This window comes from Theropithecus gelada, chromosome 6 (genome assembly GCF_003255815.1).
Source record: "Theropithecus gelada isolate Dixy chromosome 6, Tgel_1.0, whole genome shotgun sequence".
NCBI lineage: Eukaryota > Metazoa > Chordata > Mammalia > Primates > Cercopithecidae > Theropithecus > Theropithecus gelada.
In genome coordinates this window covers 40643687-40665928 of record NC_037673.1, presented here as the reverse complement: position 1 = coordinate 40665928, position 22242 = coordinate 40643687, and the positions used below count along the sequence as shown (strand labels likewise).

The following is a 22242-nucleotide window of genomic DNA, read 5'->3' as shown; positions in this document are numbered from 1 at the left end:
AAGCAAAAAATCACTTGAACCTAGGAGGCAGAGGTTGCAGTGAGCTGAGATCATACCACTACACTCTAGCCTGGGCAAACAGGGTGAGACTCTATCTAAAAAACAACAACAACAACAACACAAAACCCTCTTTTTATTGAGCATGTTCAATGAGCATTTGTTGAGCACATATAAACAACCAGGAACTATACAGTGGAAATAATGAATAAGACCTTTGCTACAATGAACCCAAATCCTAAGCATGGAGACAAGCAAGAAAATAAAAAATTACAATGGAGAGTGAAGAATATTTTAGGGGCAGGGCACAAAGTAGAGAAGAATATAGGAGAGCACAGACAGAGGGCAGAGCCTGGAGGAAGGAAACACTCTGAAGAAGACAGAATGCTTGAGGTACCTGGTTATTAAGTGGTTATTAAGTCACCCCAATTTCTTACCTTCAGATGATTCTTTTAACTCTTTCCACTCTTCATCAGAATCTTGCTTTCCAACCTTTAAAATCCTGTTGCTTATCTTTTGTTTTCCAGAAATTCCTTTGGAAAGCCTTGGGAACCACCTTAGCATCCTGCCAAGATTCAGACTTTGTAAGCTCACAGATTAAGGAGTTTCTGACTGCTCCCAACCAACTGGGGGATCAAAGACAGGTGGGACCCCTTGCTCTCAATTTCCTCTTATGATGATAACAACTAATCCTACCCACAAAACATCGGACAGCTTTTATAATAATGTTCTACTTAATCAGAATTATCAATTAATACACTCAGAATAGCCTTAACAGAATTTTTCAGAAAAGTTAGGCTTTTCTATTTAAAAATCAATACTTCATTTTTAGCCAAGTTCGTGAAAATATTGAAAAATCAATTTCAATAATTCTTACCTAACGAGAGTATATTTGATATATTTTGACCTTAGCTTGACTTAGAGCATGATTGTGAGCATCAAAATGATTGAATTTACAAGCTGAAAGCTACTTATAGACTAATCTAGAGAGAATGTAAAGATAACCTGAAGTGTTTCTGCAAAGCTTTACCTACTTCCTACCATAGCCTGTGGCTATAGAGCATATGTAAATATGGAGGAAGCAGAAGATGTGCATTTTGTTGTTGTTGTTTTTGTTGTTGAGACAGAGTCTCACTCTGTCACCTGGGATGGAGTGCAGTGGCAGGATCTTGGTTCACTGCAACCTCTGCCTCCCGGGTTCAAGCTATTCTCCTGCCTCATTCTCCCAAGTAGCTGGGATTACAGGCGTCTGCCACCATGCCCGGCTAATTTTATATTTTTAACATATAGGGTTTCGCCATGTTGGCCAGGCCGGTCTTGAACTCCTGACCTCAGGTGATCCACCCACCTTGGCCTTCCAAAGTGCTGGGATTACAGGCGTGAGCCACCATGCCCCACTGAAGATGTATATTTTAAAACAAACAAATAAACCAACAAAAAATAGTTCCCAGGCTGATAAAGACCACCAGTATAAAAAAAGTTATACTTTCTCCTCAGAAATTATGAGATATTTAGGGTTCTTTCTCACACATTAAATGACCAGAAACCACTAGACCTCACTGAACTTTTGAAACTGCTTTTATGTTACTATTATTTCCTTTTTTCTTGTCAGATATTATTATCATTTATTGCTATTGGCACCATCTCAATATCATTTTTTTCCATCTTAGCTCTGGTATAGGTTAGGAAACAAAGTAACTTGATTTTAGATATAAGCATATAATAAGACTCTCATTCAAGCTCTGAGAGTTTCACAGACTTAAAAAATAAATTGTGACTGGGCACAGTGGCTTACGACTATAATCCCAGCACTTTGGGAGGCCGAGATAGGCGGATCATGAGGTCAGGAGTTCGAGACCAGTCTGGTCAACATAGTGAAACCCCGTCTCTACTAAAAATACAAAAAATTAGCCGGGTGTGGTGGTATGCACCTGTAATCCCAGCTACTCGGGAGGCTGAGGCAAGAGAATCGCATGAACCCGGGAGGCGGAGGTTGCAGTGAGCTGAGATTGCGCCACTGCACTCCAGCCTGGGTGACAGTGTGAGACTCCGTCTCAAAAAATAAAAAAATAAAAAATTATGACGTCCAATTGAGCTTCTCAAATGCCTTTTTTACTTAATTTTAAGTCCTTGAATATGTCTTACATACTCAAGTGGCTTAGTAAATGACCTCTGGATGAATAAAGTGTTAACACGTGACTTTCATAACCCACCAAACCTACTTGGTTTTCAATCTCCTAAGCATAATGTTTTCAATCATGTGATGCCAGAGCTCCAATTCTAGCTTCATACTAGAACGATTATTATCTAGACTCTACAAGAATGATCTAGTCTATGAGTTTTCATAATGGCTCTGGCAGGGTTATGCAACTGAATGACATATAACAGGTTTCAGGAGCAAATTGCCATGAAGGAACTCTGGTGAAATGAGCTTTGGACAAGAGAGGTGGGGACAGCCGGAATATATAACCTGAGTGTGAAACAAGAGCTGCCAACTTTCAGAAATTTAACCTCTTAAGATACAATAAAGTTTCAGGAACAGAATGATTCTTTAAAAGCATCAGTTAATTCAAGCTGGAAAAAACCTCCATTAGCGTCCCAGCAATCATAGATTACAAGTCCAAAATCTTGGGGACAGCCTAAACGGCCCTACTGTGACGAACCTCCCACCTCCTGTCTGACTCATTTTGCACTGCTCTCCTCCCTGACTGCTCACTCAGCCCTCTCAGTGGACTTCAGGAGCTTTGCATTTACCTTCTCTCTGATTGAAACTCTCCTTTCCAGATAGTCTAATGGCTCACTCCCTCACTCATTTCAGGGCTCTGCTTATTGTCACCTTGTCCATGAGACCATCTCTGACTATCCTATTTTAAAAATGCAAACTTCCCCCAATCCTCATTACCTATTCCTGCTTTACTTATCTTCATAGCACTCATCACCATCTGGCACACACGCTGTATATTTACCTGTTTACTGAATTGATGTGTTTACTTATTTCACTTCCCTATTACTTCCCTGTCAGTTCTCCTGGTTGTATACTTCACAAAGATGGGGACTTTGGTATGTTCTGCAAACTACTGTACCCTCAGCACCTAAAAGGGTACCTGGCCCATAATAGGTGCTCAGTAAGTATTTGTTGAGTAAATAAATGGTTAAACTCAAAATGTCATACCTTCTCTGATTTTAGGGAATAACATCTATTTTAGGATACTGTGCCGAGAACCATTTGGATATTGTTTTAAAAGTACTTAAAACATTTCAAAATCAGGAAAAGTTTTTCATGAATCGATGTAAGGTAAGAAGAATCACCTTCTTCAAGGTTCTCAGTATTGCAAGGCCAGACAACCCTGATTTCTTCAGTGAATATCCTTTCTCTACATTACACTTACTCCTGTCGCCAGGTTCTTATTCCAGGTCAGAACTGTCTAAGCCTAGTCTTTGCAGGATGATCAGCTATATGAAAAGTCTATTTTCTCTGACCCTAAAGCTGACCTGGAAGATCCTAAATGTGCTCTGCATGTGCCTAGGTTTGCTGCTCTGCCAACTGCTCAGCCTTCAGGAATAGCTCCTCTCATGTATACTCTGCTTACCTTGAAGGAAAGGGGCCTGATAAGTAAATAATTAACAAAAGCTTCTCCCAGTTATGTCTCTGAAGCCCTGATCATCCCACAGGACCATCCTGCGTGTTTACATTTAAACAGGCAAAAATACATTCATTTTAGACTTATTTGAATCATCCCAGTTCAGTTTCTTATCCCTATAGTGGTCCATGGGATTAGGAAAAAAAATGAGAGAAAATAAAACTCCTTCAGTCACATTTTTCACATCTCCCTTTCCTGGTCTTCAGAGCCTTTTTTCTGGGAAAAAGAGCCTGACCAAGACAGATGTCATGGTCATCTATGGAGCTGTGGCCCTCCATGCTCCCAAGAAGCAACTTCTCTCCAGACTTAATCAAGACATCATATCCCAAGTCCTGTTTCTTCATGGCCAGTGCTCTCAGGTAACGCCCATTGCAGGACTGCCTCCATTTCTAGGCTGGGGTTCCTAAAACTTGCAGGGACTCAGCCCCTGGGAAGCTTTTTTCCTTCCCAGTCTTGGGTATGTTTTTATCAGCAGCGTGAAAACAGACTAATACAGTAAATGTCTCATGGATTACTACGCAGCCATAAAAAAAGAATAAAACATGTGTTTTGCACCAACATGGATGGCTGCATCCTTCAGGCTCAAAGGATACAGGCCAAAAGAAAGATAGATAGGATCTGCTATGTTTGGGAAATGAGAACATATGGGAACAGAAAAATTCATTTTAAAATAGCATCAGGTAATCTATTTCCTTTCCTAAGGCCCTGAGCTATTCATGTCCTACCACTGCTGTGATGTGTGATTGTCCCAGATCAATCATATCCATAGTGATCTCACCCATGTTTGAACTTAAAACAGTTACTCCTGTACTATTTTAGGGCACCTGGCTTATTACTTCCTTGTAATAGTATCAGAAGTGTTAGCCCATGGTAGTTCTTTAACTTTTTATGTGATAAGACTTACAAATTACCTTGAACAGTGTCTCACAAATAGTAAGTGTCGTATACATACTTTAAGTGAATAAAATAGGTCATTCGTCAGGCTTTTCAGTTCACCTATGTTGCACTGTCTTCCTCTCCACATTCATCCCAGTCACCCTGACCCTCCTTGATGCTTCTCAAACATACGAAGAATGTTCTACCTTCAGAGCCACCAAACCAGGTTGAAATTTATCTGATCATTCTGTCTTCCATAGCATTTTATTTGTATCTTTAATAAATTGCTTTATACATGTTGTGAATTCATCCATTTTGCTGACAGATACCAGGCTGGCCACCTAAGAATCACATAAGAATCAAGTTTAAAATATAGCTTCCTAGAGTTGTTTTCTAGAGAAGTTACTTCAGTAAGTCTTGGGAAAACTCTGGAAATCTATATGCTTAAAAGGTTCAAGTGATTATTTATAGATCGATGTAGGAGGCTTTCATTGATTATATGCACATCTGCTTCTCCTGTTAGATTGTCAGCACCTTGGTGACTCCTTTAGCTTCTGGTCTGTGTCTCCACAAACCACATGTTGATGCATAAGTGCTCTTCAAATTTATTCATATGTACATGTGATAAGAATAGACTCATAAGGACTCATGAAATTGTAGTCATCAGTATATGCTAGTGGAAGGGTATAGGGCAGTCTTCCTCACACTTTAGTTGCATAAGAATTGCCTGGAGAGCCTGTCAAAAATAGAGATGCCTAATGAATCCCAGTCTTCAGAGTTGAATCACTGAATTTGTATTTTCTTTTTTTTTTTTTTTTTTTTGAGACGGAGTCTGGCTCTGTCGCCCAGGCTGGAGTACAGTGGCCGGATCTCAGCTCACTGCAAGCTCCGCCTCCCAGGTTCACGCCATTCTCCTGCCTCAGCCTCCCAAGTAGCTGGGACTACAGGCGCCCGCCACCTCGCCCGGCTAATTTTTTGTATTTTTTAGTAGAGACGGGGTTTCACTGGGTTAGCCAGGATGGTCTCGATCTCCTGACCTCATGATCCGCCCGTCTCGGCCTCCCAAAGTGCTGGGATTACAGGCTTGAGCCACCGCGCCCGGCCTGAATTTGTATTTTCAACATGCTCTTCAAGAGTTGATTCTGATGCCCCCAAAATCTGATAAGCAATGATGAAAATAGAAAACATAATAAAATATGTTTTATGTTACATTAATTTATAGTCAGTCATTGAGGAACATTATGAGGAAAATACAAGAGAGAGGAACCAAGCAAGGTGGCTCATGCCTGTAATCCAACCACTTTGAGAGTCCCAGGTGGGAAATCACTTGAGGCCAGGAGTTAGAGACCAGTCTGAGCAACATAGTGAGGCTTCATCTCTACAAGAAATTATTTTTTAAGCCTGTAATCTCAGCCCTTTGTGAGGACAAAGTTGGAGGACCACTTGAGGCCAAGGGGTTGAAATCAGCCAGGAAAAAGTATCAAGACCTCATCTATAAGAATAAATAAATAAAACAATTGCCCAGGTGGGGTGGTACATACCATTAGTCCCAGTGCACTCTAGCCTGGGTGACAGAGCAATACCTTATCTCTAAAAATAAATAAATAAAAGAGGAAAGAAAATAAGAATGATTAAGATAAACATTACTATACACTTTCAGGGTACAGTCCGTTCTGCTATAACACAACATATACAAAAGATAATATAGGTAAAAACATAAGGAGGAAATGAGGTTGAGGCATAACACTCAAAAAACTCCATCAGTGACACACTCTTTTTAGTTTAGAAGCCCCTCCTGGACAGATTATTTCTTTTCATAGATCTGAACAAAATTATTTCCCATTGAATTTTTTTTTCAACTTTTAGATACAGGAGGTACACATGCAGGTGTGTTGCATGGGTATATTGCATCCAGGTAGTGGGCATAGTACCCCACAGTTAGTTTTTTTTACCCTTGTCCTCCTCTAATAGTCCACAGTGTCTTGTTCCCATGATTATGTGCTCAATATTTAGCTCACACTTATTTGGTTTTCTGACCCTGCATTAATTTTTAGTATTATGGCCTCCAGCTCCATCCATGTTGCTGCAAAAGACATGATATTATTATTTTTTATGGTTGTATAGTAATCCATGGTATATGTACTGTATTAGTCCATTTTCACTATGCTGATAAAGACATACCTGAGACTTGGAAGAAAACAATGTTTAATGGACTTACAGTTCCATGTGGCTGGGGATGCCTCACAATCACAGCAGAAGGTGAAAGGCACGTCTTATGTGGCAGCAGACAAGAGAAGAGAGCTTGTGTAGGAAAACTCCCCACTTATATAATCATCAGATCTCATGAGACTTATTCACTATCATGAGAACAGCATAGGAAAGACCTGCTCCCATGATTCAATTACCTCCCACCAAGTCCCTTCCATAACATATGGGAATTCAAGATGAGATTTGGGTGGGGATACAGCCAAACTATATAAATATGGTGTGTGTGTGTGTGTGTGTGTGTGTGTGTGTGTGTGTGTGTGTATCCCACATTTTTAATCCAGTCCTCCATGGTTGATTCCATGTCTTTGCTATTGTGAATAATGCAGCAATGAACATATGAGTGCATGTGTCTTTTTGGTAAAATGATCTATTTTTTAAGTACATTACCAGTAATGGAATCACTGGATAGAATGGTAGCTCTGTTTTAAGTTCTTTGAGAAATCTCCAATCTGCTTTCCACAGTGACTGAACTAATTTACATTCCCGTCAACAGTGTATAAACATTCCCTTTTCTCCCCAGCCTCACCAGCTTCTGTTTTGTTTGTTTGTTTGTTTGTTTTTACTTTTTTTGTAATAGCCATTCTAACCACTATAAGACAGTATTTCATTGTGGGTTTGATTTGCATATCTATGATGGTTAGTGATGATGAGCATTTTTTCATGTTTGTTGACCACTTATATGTCCTCTTTTGAGAAGTGTCTGTTCATGTCCTTTGTCCACTTTTTATTGGGGTTGTTTGTTCTTTGCGTGTTGATTTGTTGAAGTTCCTTATAGATTCTGGATAGTAGACCTTTGTCAGATGCATAGTTTGAGGATATTTTCTCCCATTCTGTAGGTTGTCTGTTTACTCTGTTGATATTTTCTTTTGCTGTGCAGAGGCTCTTTAGTTTAATTAGATCCCACTTGTCAATTAAATATTTAATCTATCTTGAGTTAATTTTGATACATAGTGAAAGGTAAGGGTCTAGTTTCACTTATCTGCATATGGTTAGCCAGTTATCCCAGCAACATTATTTATAGAATAGAGAGTCCTTTTCCTATTGCTTCTTTGTTGTTGTTGTCAACTTTGTCAAAGATCATATGGTGTATGGCTTTATTTCTGAGTTTTCTATTCTGTTCTATTGGTATATGTGTCTGTTTTTGTGCCAGCATCATGCTGTTTTGATTACTATAGCCTTATAGTATAGTTTGAAGTCAGGTAGTATGATACTTCCATCTTAGTGTTGCTTTGGCTATTCAGGCTTTTTTTGTTGTTCCATATGAATTTTACAATAGTTTTTTTCTAATTCTGTGAAGAGTGACATTGGTAATTTGGTAGGAATACCCATGAATCTGTAAATTGCTTTGGGCAGTATGATCATTCTAACAATATTGATTCTTCCTATCTGTGAGCATGGAATGTTTTTTCATTTATTTGTGTCATCTCTGATTTCTTTCAGCAGCGTTTTGTAGTTCTCATAAAGATCTTTCATGACCTTGGTTAACTGTATTCCTAGGTATTTCATTTTCTTTGTGGCTACTGTAAATGAGATTATGTTCTTGATTTGACTCTCAGCCTGGACATTTTTGGTGTATGAAAATGCTACTGATTTTTATACATTGACTTTGTATCCTGAAACTTTACTGAAATCATTAATCAGCTCCAGCAGTCTTTTGGTGGAGTTTTTCGGGTTTCCTGTGTATGCAATCATTTTGCCAGTGAATAGGAATCTTTTTACAAAAAATTAAAAATACAGAAATGCTACCTAAAAAATGGCATTTTACCTTGAAACACCTGAAGTCAGTTATGAAGGTTGGAACTTCCTATGAAATGGTAAAAGGAAGGAGGGTTATCTGAAGTCTAATGGATTGTTGTAATACCAGATTTGGATGGGAAAGACTCATAACACACAGTAAACTGAGGTAGCTGGTAGATTCATGGGGTGTGTGCATGTGTATGCTTTGAGTATTCCTACGTGGCTCGGTTCACCTGTGCACCTTTCCTCTCACGAGGAAACTGCACACAAGCAAATGTGAAATCAGCATGTACTAAAAGTATTCTCTGATACAGTATGTCAATCTCATTGGAACAAATCTGCATTTTCAACACAAATGTTATAGCAGAACTCACTGTACTCACAGTTCCAGAGTTAGCTGCCCTTTGACTTTTCATTTTATAATTTTTCACTTCTCATTTCCCTAAGAGCCTTTACCCTTCCTTACCAAAGTCTGTTGAGCCTCTTTAAATGATTGTGAAGGCTAAAAACCCAAGACTTGAGGTCTCTAACCTGCCTTCTGCAGCTTACTCATGATTCACCTGGGGGAAAGACTCTGCAAATGTACAAGGTCTCACTTTAAAAATGGAAGAAGTGAATTGCCTCCCTCCCCTTGGCAAGACCCCCCTTGGCAAGGCTCTACCTCCTGCTTTACTATTTTCCTTCAGGTTGATGGGTGGGTCATTTTGTTGGGTTGAGTGTATATCTGACTGCTACTCATTGAGAATCTAATTTTGCCTTTATTTTTTTTTAGGTTCTTGGCATGTCTGTGATGAACAAGGTAGGAGATATAGATGATAGATAAGATAGATAGATGATAGATAGATAGATAGATAGATAGATAGATAGATAGATAGATAGATAAATGCCCCCCTGAAGTATGCCAAGCAAAGATGTTCTTTTGATTTGATTCCATTTGAAAGATTTCCAACATGTAAAAATCCAGTTCTGAAGTCAGAATCCATCATCCTAATCCAGGGCAGAACAAGGGACTATATTCTGGTTCCAGGGTCTTTAGAAGTTGAGCTATAAACTAAAGCAACGTTTTTCAAACTTTGGGTTGTGACCCACCAGTTGACCATGAAATCAGTTTAATAGGTCAAAAACAGAAAAATTCTTTAATGAAATAACAGAGTACTTTACATATAAAAACTATAACTATTATTTCTGTTATATATTAAACATATTTGGGGCATATAGATATTAGGTGGAATTGTAAACTGTTTTCTACTGTTGTTTATGGTCAAAAAGGTTTGAAAGCCACTGCTCTAGAGAACTTTCATTCTATTGTGGGTGGTAGGGAGGAAAAATGGCCTTTGTTTCTCACTTTCCCTGCAACTTAAACCCTAGTCTGGAGTAGAGATGGCAAAGGAAGCAAAGATCCTCACTCCTGTCTGGGAACATATTTCAAAGCTAGGTCACATGTTAATAGACTTGAATGTGGTGCCTTAGACTTTGACTTGCGTTGTGAATGCTTTTGCTTTAGGACATGGATCTGCAAATGAGTTTCACAAGAAGCATCGCTGAGATTGGCATTGCTGTCCAAGATGCTGAGGATCAGGGGTTCCAGTTTTCCTACAAGGAGATGCTGATTGGTTACATGCTGGTGAGTGTGCAGAGAGGGAATAAGGAAGGTCCTGAGTATTCTATTACCAAGATTTCAGGGCTATCTTTTTAAAAAGTGAATAGACTTCACCAGTCCCACATAACAGATCTCTGCCTTGTTTATGACCCAGGGCATCCAATGGTCCGATGAGATTGCAGCTGCATCTGGAAACTTTCCTGAGCCTTTCTGAAACATTTGATCTCCTTATTTGTGTTGCAGGACTTCATTAGAGGCGAGCCCCTGGATTCCTTAGCTAGCCCTGTTCGGTGGAAAGCCTTAATCGCCATCAGATATCTCAGGTAGATAATTGTTTGTTGTTTTTATTGAAAAAGTATTTTCCCACTTATCCTCCTCCTGATCAACTAACATCTATTAGTGCAGACTTCGGTATACACTCCAAAAACTGAACATAGTTCATTAATAAGAGCTTCAAATTGGGGCTTTTTCTCCTTCCAAAGAGTTACGGATCTGGCTGAGAGATTGGTCATTTGATGACTGACAGAGACTGAAGAGCTACTCAGATGAATTACATGTATTGATATATGGACTAAAATTTCTCTGCAAAAGGAAATTCCTCTTTCTAGATCTTGGCCTCCAAGCAAATTTTAAACTTTCAATTAAAATCTTATGAAAGCCCTAATCACATTCTAGTTGGTTAGCAGCAATAATCCTGAAAAAGAAAATAATTTTTAGCACAATTTAAAAATAATATTTTCACCCTGCAGTAAAATAAATAGAAGTTAAAACCACAATAAGATAGCATCTCATGCCAATCAGAATGGCTATTACTAAAAACTCAAAGAAAGATGCTGATAAGGTTGTGGAGAAAAGGGAACACTTATACACTGCAGCTGGGAATGTAAACTAGTTCAGCCATTGTGGAAAGTAGTTTAGATATCTCACAAAAGAGAGCTACAATTCAACCCAGCAATCCCATTCCTTGGTATATACCCAGGGGATATAAATAGCTCTACCATAAAGACATATGCATGCATATATTCATTGCAGCACTATTCACAGCAGCAAAGACTTGAAATAAACTAGATGTCCATCCATGGTAGACTGGATAAAGAAAATGTGATACATTACACCATAGAATACTATACAGTCACACAAAAGAATTAAATCTGTCTTTTGCAGTAACACGAATGGAGCTGAAGCCATAAACCTAAGCAAATTAATGCAGGAAAACCAAATACCACTAATTTTATAAGTGGGAGGTAAATATTGAGTACACATGGAAACAAACAAGGAAATAATAGACACTGGGGCCTAGTTGTGGGTGGAGGTTGGGAGGAGGGTGAGAATTTAAAAACTATCTATCTAGTTCTATGCTTATTGATGAGATAATCTGTACACCAAATCCTCATGACATGCAATTTACCCATAAAACAAACCTACACATGTACCCTCTGAACCTAAAATAAAAGATGAAGAAACAAAAAGAAAAAGAAATAGAAGTCCTCTGTAAAGATTGGGAAACCACACAAAATTTTTAAGAAATAATAAAAACCACCCATCATGCCCCTGTTGCTAAAACTCTGATCTATTTCCTTGATGTGGTTTGACTTTGTGTCCCCACCCAAATCTCATCTCGAATTGTAATCTCCAAATGTTGAGAGAGAGACCTGTAATCTCCACGTGTGAAGGGAAGGGGGCGATTAGATCGCGGGAGTGTTTCCCCCATGCTGTTCTCGTGATAGTGAGTGAGTTTTCATGAGATCTGATAGTTTTATAAGTGTTTGGCAGTTCCTCCTTCACATGCTTACTTTCTTCTGCTGCATTGTGAAGAGGTACCTGCTTTCCCTTTGCCTTCGGCCACAATTGTAAGTTTCCTGAGGCTTCCTGAGCCATGTGGAACTGTGAGTCAATTAAACCTCTTTCCTTTATAAATTACCTAGTCTTGGGTGTTTCTTTATAGCACTGTGAAAATGTGCTAATACATTCCTTTAAGTCTTTATTTGTAGTCCTCCATTTTTATAACAGAGTTGAGATTCTACTCTGCATATGATTTTTCATCCTGCTTTTTCTAACTTCACCTTACATATTTCCACATTATCACCAATTCTTCACAAACATCATACTTTTCTTAGTTTTTAGTTTTTGTTGATGTTTAATTGTGGCAAAATAAATAAAATATAAAATTTATAATCAGTCATTTTTAAGTGTACAGTTCAGTATTGTTGAGTACATTCATATTGTTGGCTAAAAGTACTTGGCTTTATTTTTGGGTTCTCTATTCTGTTCCATCAGTCTAAGTGCCTATTTTTACACCAGTGCTATGCTGTTTCAGTAACTATAGTTTTGTATAAAGTCAGGTAATGTAATGACTCCAGATTTGTTCTTTTTTCTTACTATTGCTTTGGCTATGTGGGCTCTTTTTTTATTCCATATGAATTTTAGGATTGTTTATCCTATGTCCTATGAAAAATGATGATCGTATTTTAATGAGAATTGCATTGAATTTGTAGATTACTTTGGGCAGTACGGGCATTTTCACAATATTGATTCTTCCCTTCCTTGAGTATGGGATGTGTTTCCATTTGTTTGTGTTATCTATGATTTCTTTTAGCAGTGTTTTGTAGTTTTCCTCATAGAGATCTTTCACTTCCTTGGTTAAGTATATTTCTAGGTATTTAATTTTTTTTCAGCTGTTGTAAAAGGGATTATTGTTGGTATATAGTAGAGCTACTGATTTGTGTATATTGATTTTTGTGACCCAAAACTTTGTTTTTTATAGCCATTCTAATAGGTATGAGGTGGTATTTTCTTGTGGTTTTGATTTGCATTATCCTAATGATTAGTTATGTTGAACATCATTTCATATGTTTTTTAGCTATTTGTATATTTTTTATGGAGAAATGTCTACTCAAGTCCTTTCCATATTTTTAAAATCAAGTTGTTTGGTGTTTTGTTGTTTAATTATAGTATTTTTTAAATTTATTCTGGACATTAACCTCTTATCAGATGTATGATTTGCAAATACTTTATCCCATCTAATAAGTTGCCTTTTCACTCTGCTGATTCTATCCTTTGATTCACAAAAGTTTTATTTCAGTTTGTTTTTTCAACCTTTATTTTATATTTGGGAGTACATGTGCAAGTTTCTATATTGCATGATGCTGAGACTTGGGGTACAAATGAATCTGTCACCCAGATAGTGAGCATAGTACCCAATAAGTAGCTTTTTTCAACCTTGCTCCCCACTCTCACTCCCTCTTTTGTATTCCCCAAATGCACAGAAGTTTATAATTTTTAAGTAGTCCATTTGTCTATTTTTCCTTTTCTTGCCTGTGTTTCAAGAAATCACTGTCAAATTCAAGATCATGAAGCTTTTCCCTATGTTTTCTTCTTAGAGTTTCATAGCTTTAGCTCTTACATTTAGATCTTTGATCCATTGTGAGTTTATTTTAGCATATGGTGTAACATAAGGGTCCAACTTAACTCTTTTGAATGTGGATATTCAGTTTTTCCAACGACGTTTCTTATAAAGATTGTCCTCACATCAAAAGCTTGGCCTACAAAAGGAAAAACAAATAAATGCCACTACATCAAACTATAAAGTTTCTGCAGCACAAAGGGAATAGTCAACAAAATGAAAAGGCAACCTATGGATTGGAAAAAATATTTGCAAACCATGTATCTGATTAGGAGTTAATATCCAAAATTAAAAAGAACTCATACAACTCAATAGCAAGAAAATATATAACCTGATTTAAAAATGGACGAAGGACCAGAGTAGACATTTCTCAAAAGAAAACATGCAAATAGCTAAAAAGCAAATGAAAAATACTCAATATCACTCATAATTATGGAAATACAAATCAAAACTGCTCTGATATATTACCTCATACCTGCTAAGATAACTGTTATCAGAAAGAAACCCTAACACATGTTAGCAAGAATGTAGAGAAAGGGAAACCCTTGCACACTGTTGGTGGGAATGTAAATTGGTGCATCCATTATGGAAAACAGGATGGAGGGTCCAAAAGAAATTAAAAATAGAATTACTATGTGACCCAGCAATTTCTCTTCTGTGTATATACCCAAAGGAAATGAAATTACCACCTCATAAAGATATCTGCACTCCCTGAGAGATGAAAAATTACCTATTGGGGTACAATGTACACCCTTTGGGTAACAAGTACACTAAAATCTCAGACTTCACTACTATACAGCTCATCCATGTAACCAAAAACCACTTGTACCCATATAGCTTTTTAAATTAAAAAAATTTTAAGTTATCTGTACTTCCATATTTATTGCAGCATCATTAACAATAGCTCAGATGTAGAAACAACCTCGGTGTCTGTCAATGAATGAATGGATAAAGACATTGTGATATTTATGCCCATAATGGAATATTACTCAGCCTTTAAAAAGGAGATCCTGCCATTTACTACAACATGAGTGGACCTGTACAACATTATACTATGTAAAATAAGCCAGACACAGAAAAAAAATATTGTATAATCTCACTTGTATGTGGAATTTTTTTAAATGTCAGATATACAGAAATGGAGAATAAAAAACAGTGGCTACTGTTTTATTCTGGTGGTGGGTGGGAAATGGAAAATGTAAGTCAAAAGATATAAAGTAGCAAGGAAGTCTGATGAACCAGTCTAAAGATCTAATAATGTACAACCTAGGACTATATTGAATAATACTGTATTGTATTAAGCATTTTGCTAAGTGAGTAGATTATAGCTGCTCCTACTTTTGGTCTTGCCATGGGGCAGAGGTGGGAGCGGGTAGAAGAGAAATGGATAACTATGTGAGATGATGGCTATGTTAATTTGTTTCACTATGGTAACCTTTTCCTATGTATATCTTATAACATCATGTTGTAAACCTTAAATATACTCAATAAAATTTGTTTTTTAAAAAATTGTCCTTTCCCCATGGAATGGTCTTGGTACCCTTGTCGTAGTTCATTTAATGGTTTACTTATGAGCTCTTTATTCTATTCCATGGATTCATATGTCTCTTTTTTTGTTTTTGTTTTTTGAGACGGAGTCTTACTCTGTCACCCAGGCTGGAGTGCAGTGGCACAGTCTCGGCTTACTGCACCCTTGACCTCCTGGGCTCAAGTGATTCTCCCTCCTCAGCCTCCCAAGTATCTGGGACCACAGGTGAGCACCACCACACCCAGCTCATTTTCCTATTTTTGTAGAGACATAGTTTTGCCATGTTGTCTAGGCTGGTCTCGAACTCCTGGGCTCAAGCTGTCAGCCCACCTCAGCCTCCCAAAATGCTGGGAGTACAGATTCCTACCACCACACCTGGCCTACATGTCTAACTTTATGCCAGTTACATACTATTTTGATTACTGTGCTTTTGTAAAAAGTTTTGAAATCAGTAAATATAAGACCTCCAACTTTGTTCTTCAAAATTGTTTTGGCTATTTAGGGTCTCTAGAGATTTCATATGAATTTTAGGATGAATTTTTCTATTTCTACAAAAAGCACCTTTGGTATTTTGATAGGAATTACATTAACTCTGTAGATCTAATCTTAACAATATTAAGATCTCGTCATCTTTACATTATTGTTTAATTCATGAACACAGGATGCCTTTCCATTATTTGTGCCTTCTTTCATTTCTTTCAACAATGTTTAGTGGGTTTCTGTGTTTCACTTGGTTAAGTTTATTCCTAAGTACTTTATTCTTTTTGATGCTGCTGTAAATGGAATTGTTCATTTCCTTTTCAGTTTGTTCATTTCTTAACAAATCAGTTGTACATAGAAATGCAACAGATTTTTGTAGGTTGATTTTGTATCTCGCAACTTTGCTGAATTCATTTATTAGTTCTCACAGTTTTTTGGTAGAGTCATTAGGACTCCTACATATAAGACTGTGTCATCTCTAAGCAGAGATAGTTTTACTTCTAATTTTCTAATTTAGATGCCTTTTTAATTTTTCCTTGCCTAATTGCTCTGGCTAGGACTTCCAGTACTATGCTAAATAGAACTTGTAAAAATGGTACCCTTGCCTTATTCTTGATCTTACAGGGGATGTTTTCAGCCTTTCACCATTGAGTATAATGTTAGTTATAAGCTTTTAACATATGGTGTTGATTACGTTGAGGTAACAAATATATCTTTAATGGCTGCCTAGTGTTTTGTATAAATATGTCTCATCTTACTGAACCAACCTCCTATTGCTATATATGATTGTTGCCTATTTTAAAAACTATAAATAATACTTTGATGAACACCTTTGTGCAAAAAATTATTTTCTGAACTTTTAAGTATAATAGTTGATAGTTTTATTCAATAAATATTATTAAGTGGCATCTATGTCATATCAGTCAGTGAACTCGGTTGCAAAAGAGTGATGATGAACAAGATATGACCCTCCCCTGACAGAGTTTCCGCCTACTGGGGGAAACGGATGTAAGAAGCACCCACGTAATTTCTCCAAATGTGATAAGAGGCAAGATAAGAGAAAGTACAGGTTGCCATGTTAACAAAATGAGAGAGGTTTGTAGAAATCTCAAATAAATCAATCTTGGAGATGAATTAAGAATTAACCAGGCTCTGGAAGAGTGTTATCAAGTAGAAATACAATGCAAGTCACATATGTCATTTAAAACTGTCTGGTAACCACTTTTAAAACAGTGAAAAGAAATGATTAAATTAATTTTAATAGTATATTTTATTTGATCCAATATATTTATTATATTATTTCAACATATATTCAGTATTTTAAAATTGGATAATTTATATTATTCTTCATACTAAATCTTCAAAATCCCATGTGTTACACTTACATTGCATCTTAATCCGGATCAGCCCACAACTCATGTTCACCAGCACATGTGGCTAGAGACAGCACAGCTGTAGAACTTGAAAACTAATCTCTAATGACAGCAAGCAAATTAGTGGTTGTCAAGGGAGAGGAAAAGATAACCTGCAAAGGAGAATAGAAAAAAAATAAAGTATGATAGAAATATTCTATATTGGTTATCTAACCGTCAGTGTTTTCGTAAGTATGAATATCTCTCAAAATTGTTTTAATGGATGCAGCTTACTATACATAAATTATACTTTGATACATTGATTAGCAGTGAGCCAGACAATAAAGACGAGAATACTACATAGAGCTTTCCCAGCTGGTACTGAATTTTATTCCTCTCTAAGAGAACCTTATTTCCCTGATGGTGTCATCATTTTTAATTGCTTTGCTAATTTGGTAGCTGACTAATGGTATCTTATTGTCTTAACTTACATTTATTTAAAAGTAAATGGGGTTTTTCAGGCTTATTGAACATGTGCATTTTCCCAAGTCATGTCTAGACTTTTTCATATCCTCATGAAGTCTATAGTAAACACTTGAAAGAAAGGCAGAAAGGAAGAAACACTCCAGTGTCATTTGTTCACTTGTGCATTCATAAGAACCTATAGTATATGTGGCACTATTTAGAACATGAAAAGGCCCATGAAATTGATAAAAGTCACTGCTGCAGACCTACAATCTAGTTGAGGAGATACATGTATATCTCTCTGTCATTCTCTCTCTCTCTCTTTCTCACACTCTCTCTCATACACACACACAAGACGGAGAAAACAAGTGGGTTAAAGCAGTCACAGATCATATAATAAAGTGTTAAGGAACACAAAGTGAGTGGTGATTTGTTCATCAATCTAAAGAATGGAGGCGTATTGACTATGCTCACCAACGCAGTCTGATTCTACGTTCCCATCTCTCCCTACTCCTGTTACCACCTCTCTCAACATCCCAACATGTCAGAAAATGTGACACATTAGTCACGTGGTCAGATGTGATTGGCAGTTCTTGGGAACTCCACTGGGTATGTTCTGTTGGTCGTTGTAATATCCATTCCTCCACCTGGTTCTCATTTCAGTAAACTGAAACCTCAGCTGTCACTACAAGATCACCTTAACATTCTTGAAGAGAATACTCGGAGGCTGCTGCCCCTTCCACCTCTGGAAAATCTGAAAAGTGAAGGCCAGACAGACAAGGACAAGGAGCACATTCAAGTATGCACTAGTGAGGCCTAAGCAGAATGAAAATCTGCAGTGGGACCTTATTGTCTCACCCCCGCCTGAGACTTACACACATGTATTTGATTTCAGTTTCTCTATGAACGATCCATGGATGCCCTAGGAAAACTTCTGAAGACCATGATGTGGGATAATGTGAATGCAGAGGACTGTCAGGAAATGTTTAATGTGAGTAGAGCCTCTACTCAAACTGATTCTCATTCTCCCTAACCTGTTCTTCAATGTTCACTCCAAACTCTACTGCATTTTCCTCACATGAAGACGTCCAGCTGGACTCACCCACACCCCACATACAGCCATCTACTTAAAAATTGTGGGGAGGCGAGCACCCTGTTACAGAAGAGGCAGAGACAGAAAGAGAGAATATGAAACTAGATGAATATGAAGAATACTAAAGAAAGAACATTTATTCTTTGACCAACAGCTTCTCCGAATGTGGCTTGTTTCACAAAAAGAGTGGGAAAGAGAAAGAGCCTTCCAGATCACCGCGAAAGTGCTGACAAATGATATTGTGGTAAGTAATCCCCTGGAATGAATAGACTTTATTGCTTGTGAACAGCAGGGATCTCTGAGACGTCTGGAATCCAAAACTCCTGCATGGTGGATCTTGCATCTCAGAGCAAAGTGCTTTTTGAAGTATTTTTGGAGAGAGCTCTAACTTCAGAGTGCAGCTCACACATACAAATTGAGCTATTGGGTTGTCTTTACATGCATGCTTACTTTTCCACTGCCCTTAAAAATAGGCATCTTTTAGGAGAAAGTGCAAGATCAGATTTCATTCCAAGGACCTGCAGAGAGAAAATAAGAGACTTGAGATCCAGTGTTGGGAATATCCTGGGATATGACCAAGCTACCTCATCACAACAGGGTGCCTCCTTTATCCTGCAGGCACCAGAGAACTTTAAAATTGGTTCACTGCTTGGACTCCTGGCTCCTCACTCCTGTGATACCCTGCCCACCATCCGTCAGGCGGCTGCTAGCTCAACTATTGGTCTATTCTATATAAAAGGTGAGGGAAAGGTGGGGAGCCCACAAATGAAGAAAAGAAACCCATCTTCTTTTATTCTCAGCTTTTCTCCTATGCACCTATGTCTCTCTCCTTTCTCCCCTCTCCTCTCTCTTCTTTCCTCATTTTCCTCCTTTTCTCCTCTCCTCTCCCCTCCCTATCTCTCTCTCGGTCTCTCTCTGTCTCTCTGTCTCTCTCTCTCTCTGTTTCTCCTTCCCTCTCCAGTTCAGCAATTTCTGTTTTAATACCTTAATTATATCACAGAATCTGACTCCTAGATCTGAAACAAGTATTTCTTTCCTCAGTGGCTCTGTTTTCCCATTTTTTAAAATAGAGATAATAACACCAAAGCATTATAAAGATCCATTAAAGTAGGCAAAATGTTTTGAGAGTCTCCGATTTAAATCACTAAGCAATTGGGCATATTAGCAATGCTTCCTCTATCACATGGTTTTCTTCAGGAGAAAATTGCAGTATTATCATGGTACTAAGTGCCTTTCAAAGCTCTCCAAGAGACAGAACATTGTGGAAATTTTCAGAGCAGGAGCTCCTCCTGCTCTCCAAGTACATGTGAATAACTGTCAATACCACAGATATTAGGAATTTTTAAACCTCCGTCTCAGGCTGAAACTAACAATCAGGGCTTCCTGTCCAGGTTAATTGAGTCCATGTTTCATCAATGACAGCTCTACATTGTGTGTGTGCAGTTCTGCAGAGCAGGCGCAGCCAGAAACAGTCTAGACTTAATGCCATCTCATGCCTGCCTGTGTTCCACACATCATTCTTTTAGGTATTCAAAATATTTGTTGAGTGCCTTTCCATGTGTCAGGCACTGTTCTAATGCTGGGAACACAGAGATATTACAGTTCCAATATTCACATTTTACAAGTGTGTTAAAGCCAAAAGGTAGGATTTGGTTAGGGGGAGAGAGATAGTCAGTCAAAAGAAAAGAAAAAACTCTTCAGCAGAATCAAAGTAGGTATGAAAGTCCTTTGGGATATAGGAAGATAATTAAGGATATATGTTTTTACCAAGTCAGGAAAAAAGCAGAATTAAGGAAGTGAGAACTAAAGAACCATTCCAGGCTGGGCGTGGTGGTTCACCCTGTAATCCCAGCACTTTGGGAGCCCAAAGTCTGTGGGTCACGTGAGGTCAGGAGTTCAAGACCAGCCTGGCCAACATGGTGAAACCCCATCATCTACCAAAAATACAAAAAATTAGCCAGAAGTGGTGGTGGATGCCTGTAATCCCAGCTACTCGGGAGGCTGAGGCAAGAGAATCACTTGAACCTGGAAAGCAGAGGTTGCAGTGAGCCAAGATCATACCTGTGCACTGCAGCCTGGGAGACTGTCTCAAAAAAACCAAACCAAAACAAAAACCATTACAGTAATAACAGAAATATGCCAGTAGGGAACTCATAGGAAGAAAGGAATTTGGATTCTATTATTGTTCTACCTATTTTTCCTTTAGCCTACTTCATTTTCCTAAAATATGAAACATTCAGGTCCTCAAACACTCTTTGTTAATAAAACTCCCATACTTTGTAATTTACATTGACATTTTCCCTGATGGACCAAACAAGCATGGTGGAGAGAAAGAACATGTACTACTAAAATACCTACTAGACACAAGTAACAAGTGTGATGCTAAATTAAATACCCATCGATACTCATGGACATTTCTCACTTAGTTTTGAAAGGGGAGAATCTGAAATTAAGAAGTTTCCAGTTACTTGGACCACTGAAAGTAGAGTAGCTGGGTTTTGAGCTCAGGTGCATCTGACTTCAAAGTCCACGTGTATTGCACTGGGCTAGGCTGCCTTCCGTAGAATGGTTCATGTGTTAGTTTCCATGAACATTCAAATAACAAACAGAAAATCTTTATTGGTTAGGCCTGCATTTGCAAATTGATATCAACAATCACTTACGCAGTTGCTGATGTAAACTTCTCATTACAATAGTTACTTTTCAGTTTCCCCAATGAGGGAGCTCACTGAAGAATAGAAATCCAAGAGAGATATAGCAGCATAGCAGAGTAGTTGGAGCCTGGGCATTTGTGTCAGACAGACCAGGGCTCAAATTCAGACTCTCCTATTTTTATTCACCATGTGCCTTGGGCCATGTCTTCACATCTCTGTTCCCACCTTCTCATCTGCAAAACCAAGAAGGGAATAGGAGAGTCTACCTCAGATAATGCTTATGAGTAATAAATGAGATCATTGTATGCAGAGTGTTTGCATGGTGCCCAGCATGTAGAAACCCCTCAGTATGTGTTAGCGCTTATGTTCACCTTCTCATCAGACAGCAGCTAATTTAGAGTCATATCAAAATGTAGCCAGCCTCGTCAACCCCTATCAGGTCTTTGAATGCTTAAACATTTCCCCCTTTGTTGATTTTAGGCATTCACCTGGAAGTGGAAAGACTGCAGGGTTTGCAGGAAGGGCTGGAAAGTGATGACGTGCAGGTTCAGATCAAGATTTCTTCTAAAATAGCTAAGGTAATAAATATGGAGGAGTGGCCAGTGGATATAAAGATTCTGGATTGATTTCCAAATGGGTAAGCTACATACTCCCCACTGCAAAGGAAGATAGATATTCAAGCTGATTGAAGGACTCATGGTCCTGTCATTTTCTAACTCTGAGTACACATGCCTAGTCAACACTCACTACTGATCATTTCATATGGTGGGAAACTTTGTAGACCAAGTGTTCTTCCCCAGAATGTGGGATGCTGTGGGTTGGAGTGGAAGGAACAAGAGCTTTGGAGTTAATCAGATGCACTCTGTGTGCACTGATTGAAGTTCAGTCTCCTCATCCTCAAGAAACAAAAACAAAAGACCATTTTGTGGTTGTTGTGAGGACTGGCCGATCAATTCAATCACTCATTCAGTCATGCATTCACTTACCTCCCTTCTCCTGAGCACCTACCATATGCAAAGCTCTATTCTAGGCACTAAGAAAGCAGAAAATACAATTCCTGTTTCACTGAGCTTGCATCTTAGTAAAAGAAATCCAAAAAATAAACATCAGATAATGATAACCAAGAAAACTAAAGTCAAGAAAGGGAA

The 22242-nt window shown here is 38.1% G+C and overlaps 1 protein-coding gene across 1 annotated transcript in view; it reads left to right on the top strand.

Moving 5' to 3' along the window:
* Positions 1-22242, top strand: part of MROH2B (maestro heat like repeat family member 2B) — a 74283-nt gene that overhangs the window by 35130 nt on the left and 16911 nt on the right. The window contains exons 19-29 of the mRNA XM_025387450.1: positions 525-641; positions 3185-3292; positions 3845-3997; positions 9292-9318; positions 10024-10143; positions 10363-10442; positions 18011-18146; positions 18243-18338; positions 18595-18684; positions 19059-19179; positions 21575-21672. Of these exons, the coding sequence (XP_025243235.1) occupies positions 525-641; positions 3185-3292; positions 3845-3997; positions 9292-9318; positions 10024-10143; positions 10363-10442; positions 18011-18146; positions 18243-18338; positions 18595-18684; positions 19059-19179; positions 21575-21672 (1146 nt within the window). The remainder of the gene's footprint in view (positions 1-524; positions 642-3184; positions 3293-3844; positions 3998-9291; positions 9319-10023; positions 10144-10362; positions 10443-18010; positions 18147-18242; positions 18339-18594; positions 18685-19058; positions 19180-21574; positions 21673-22242) is intronic.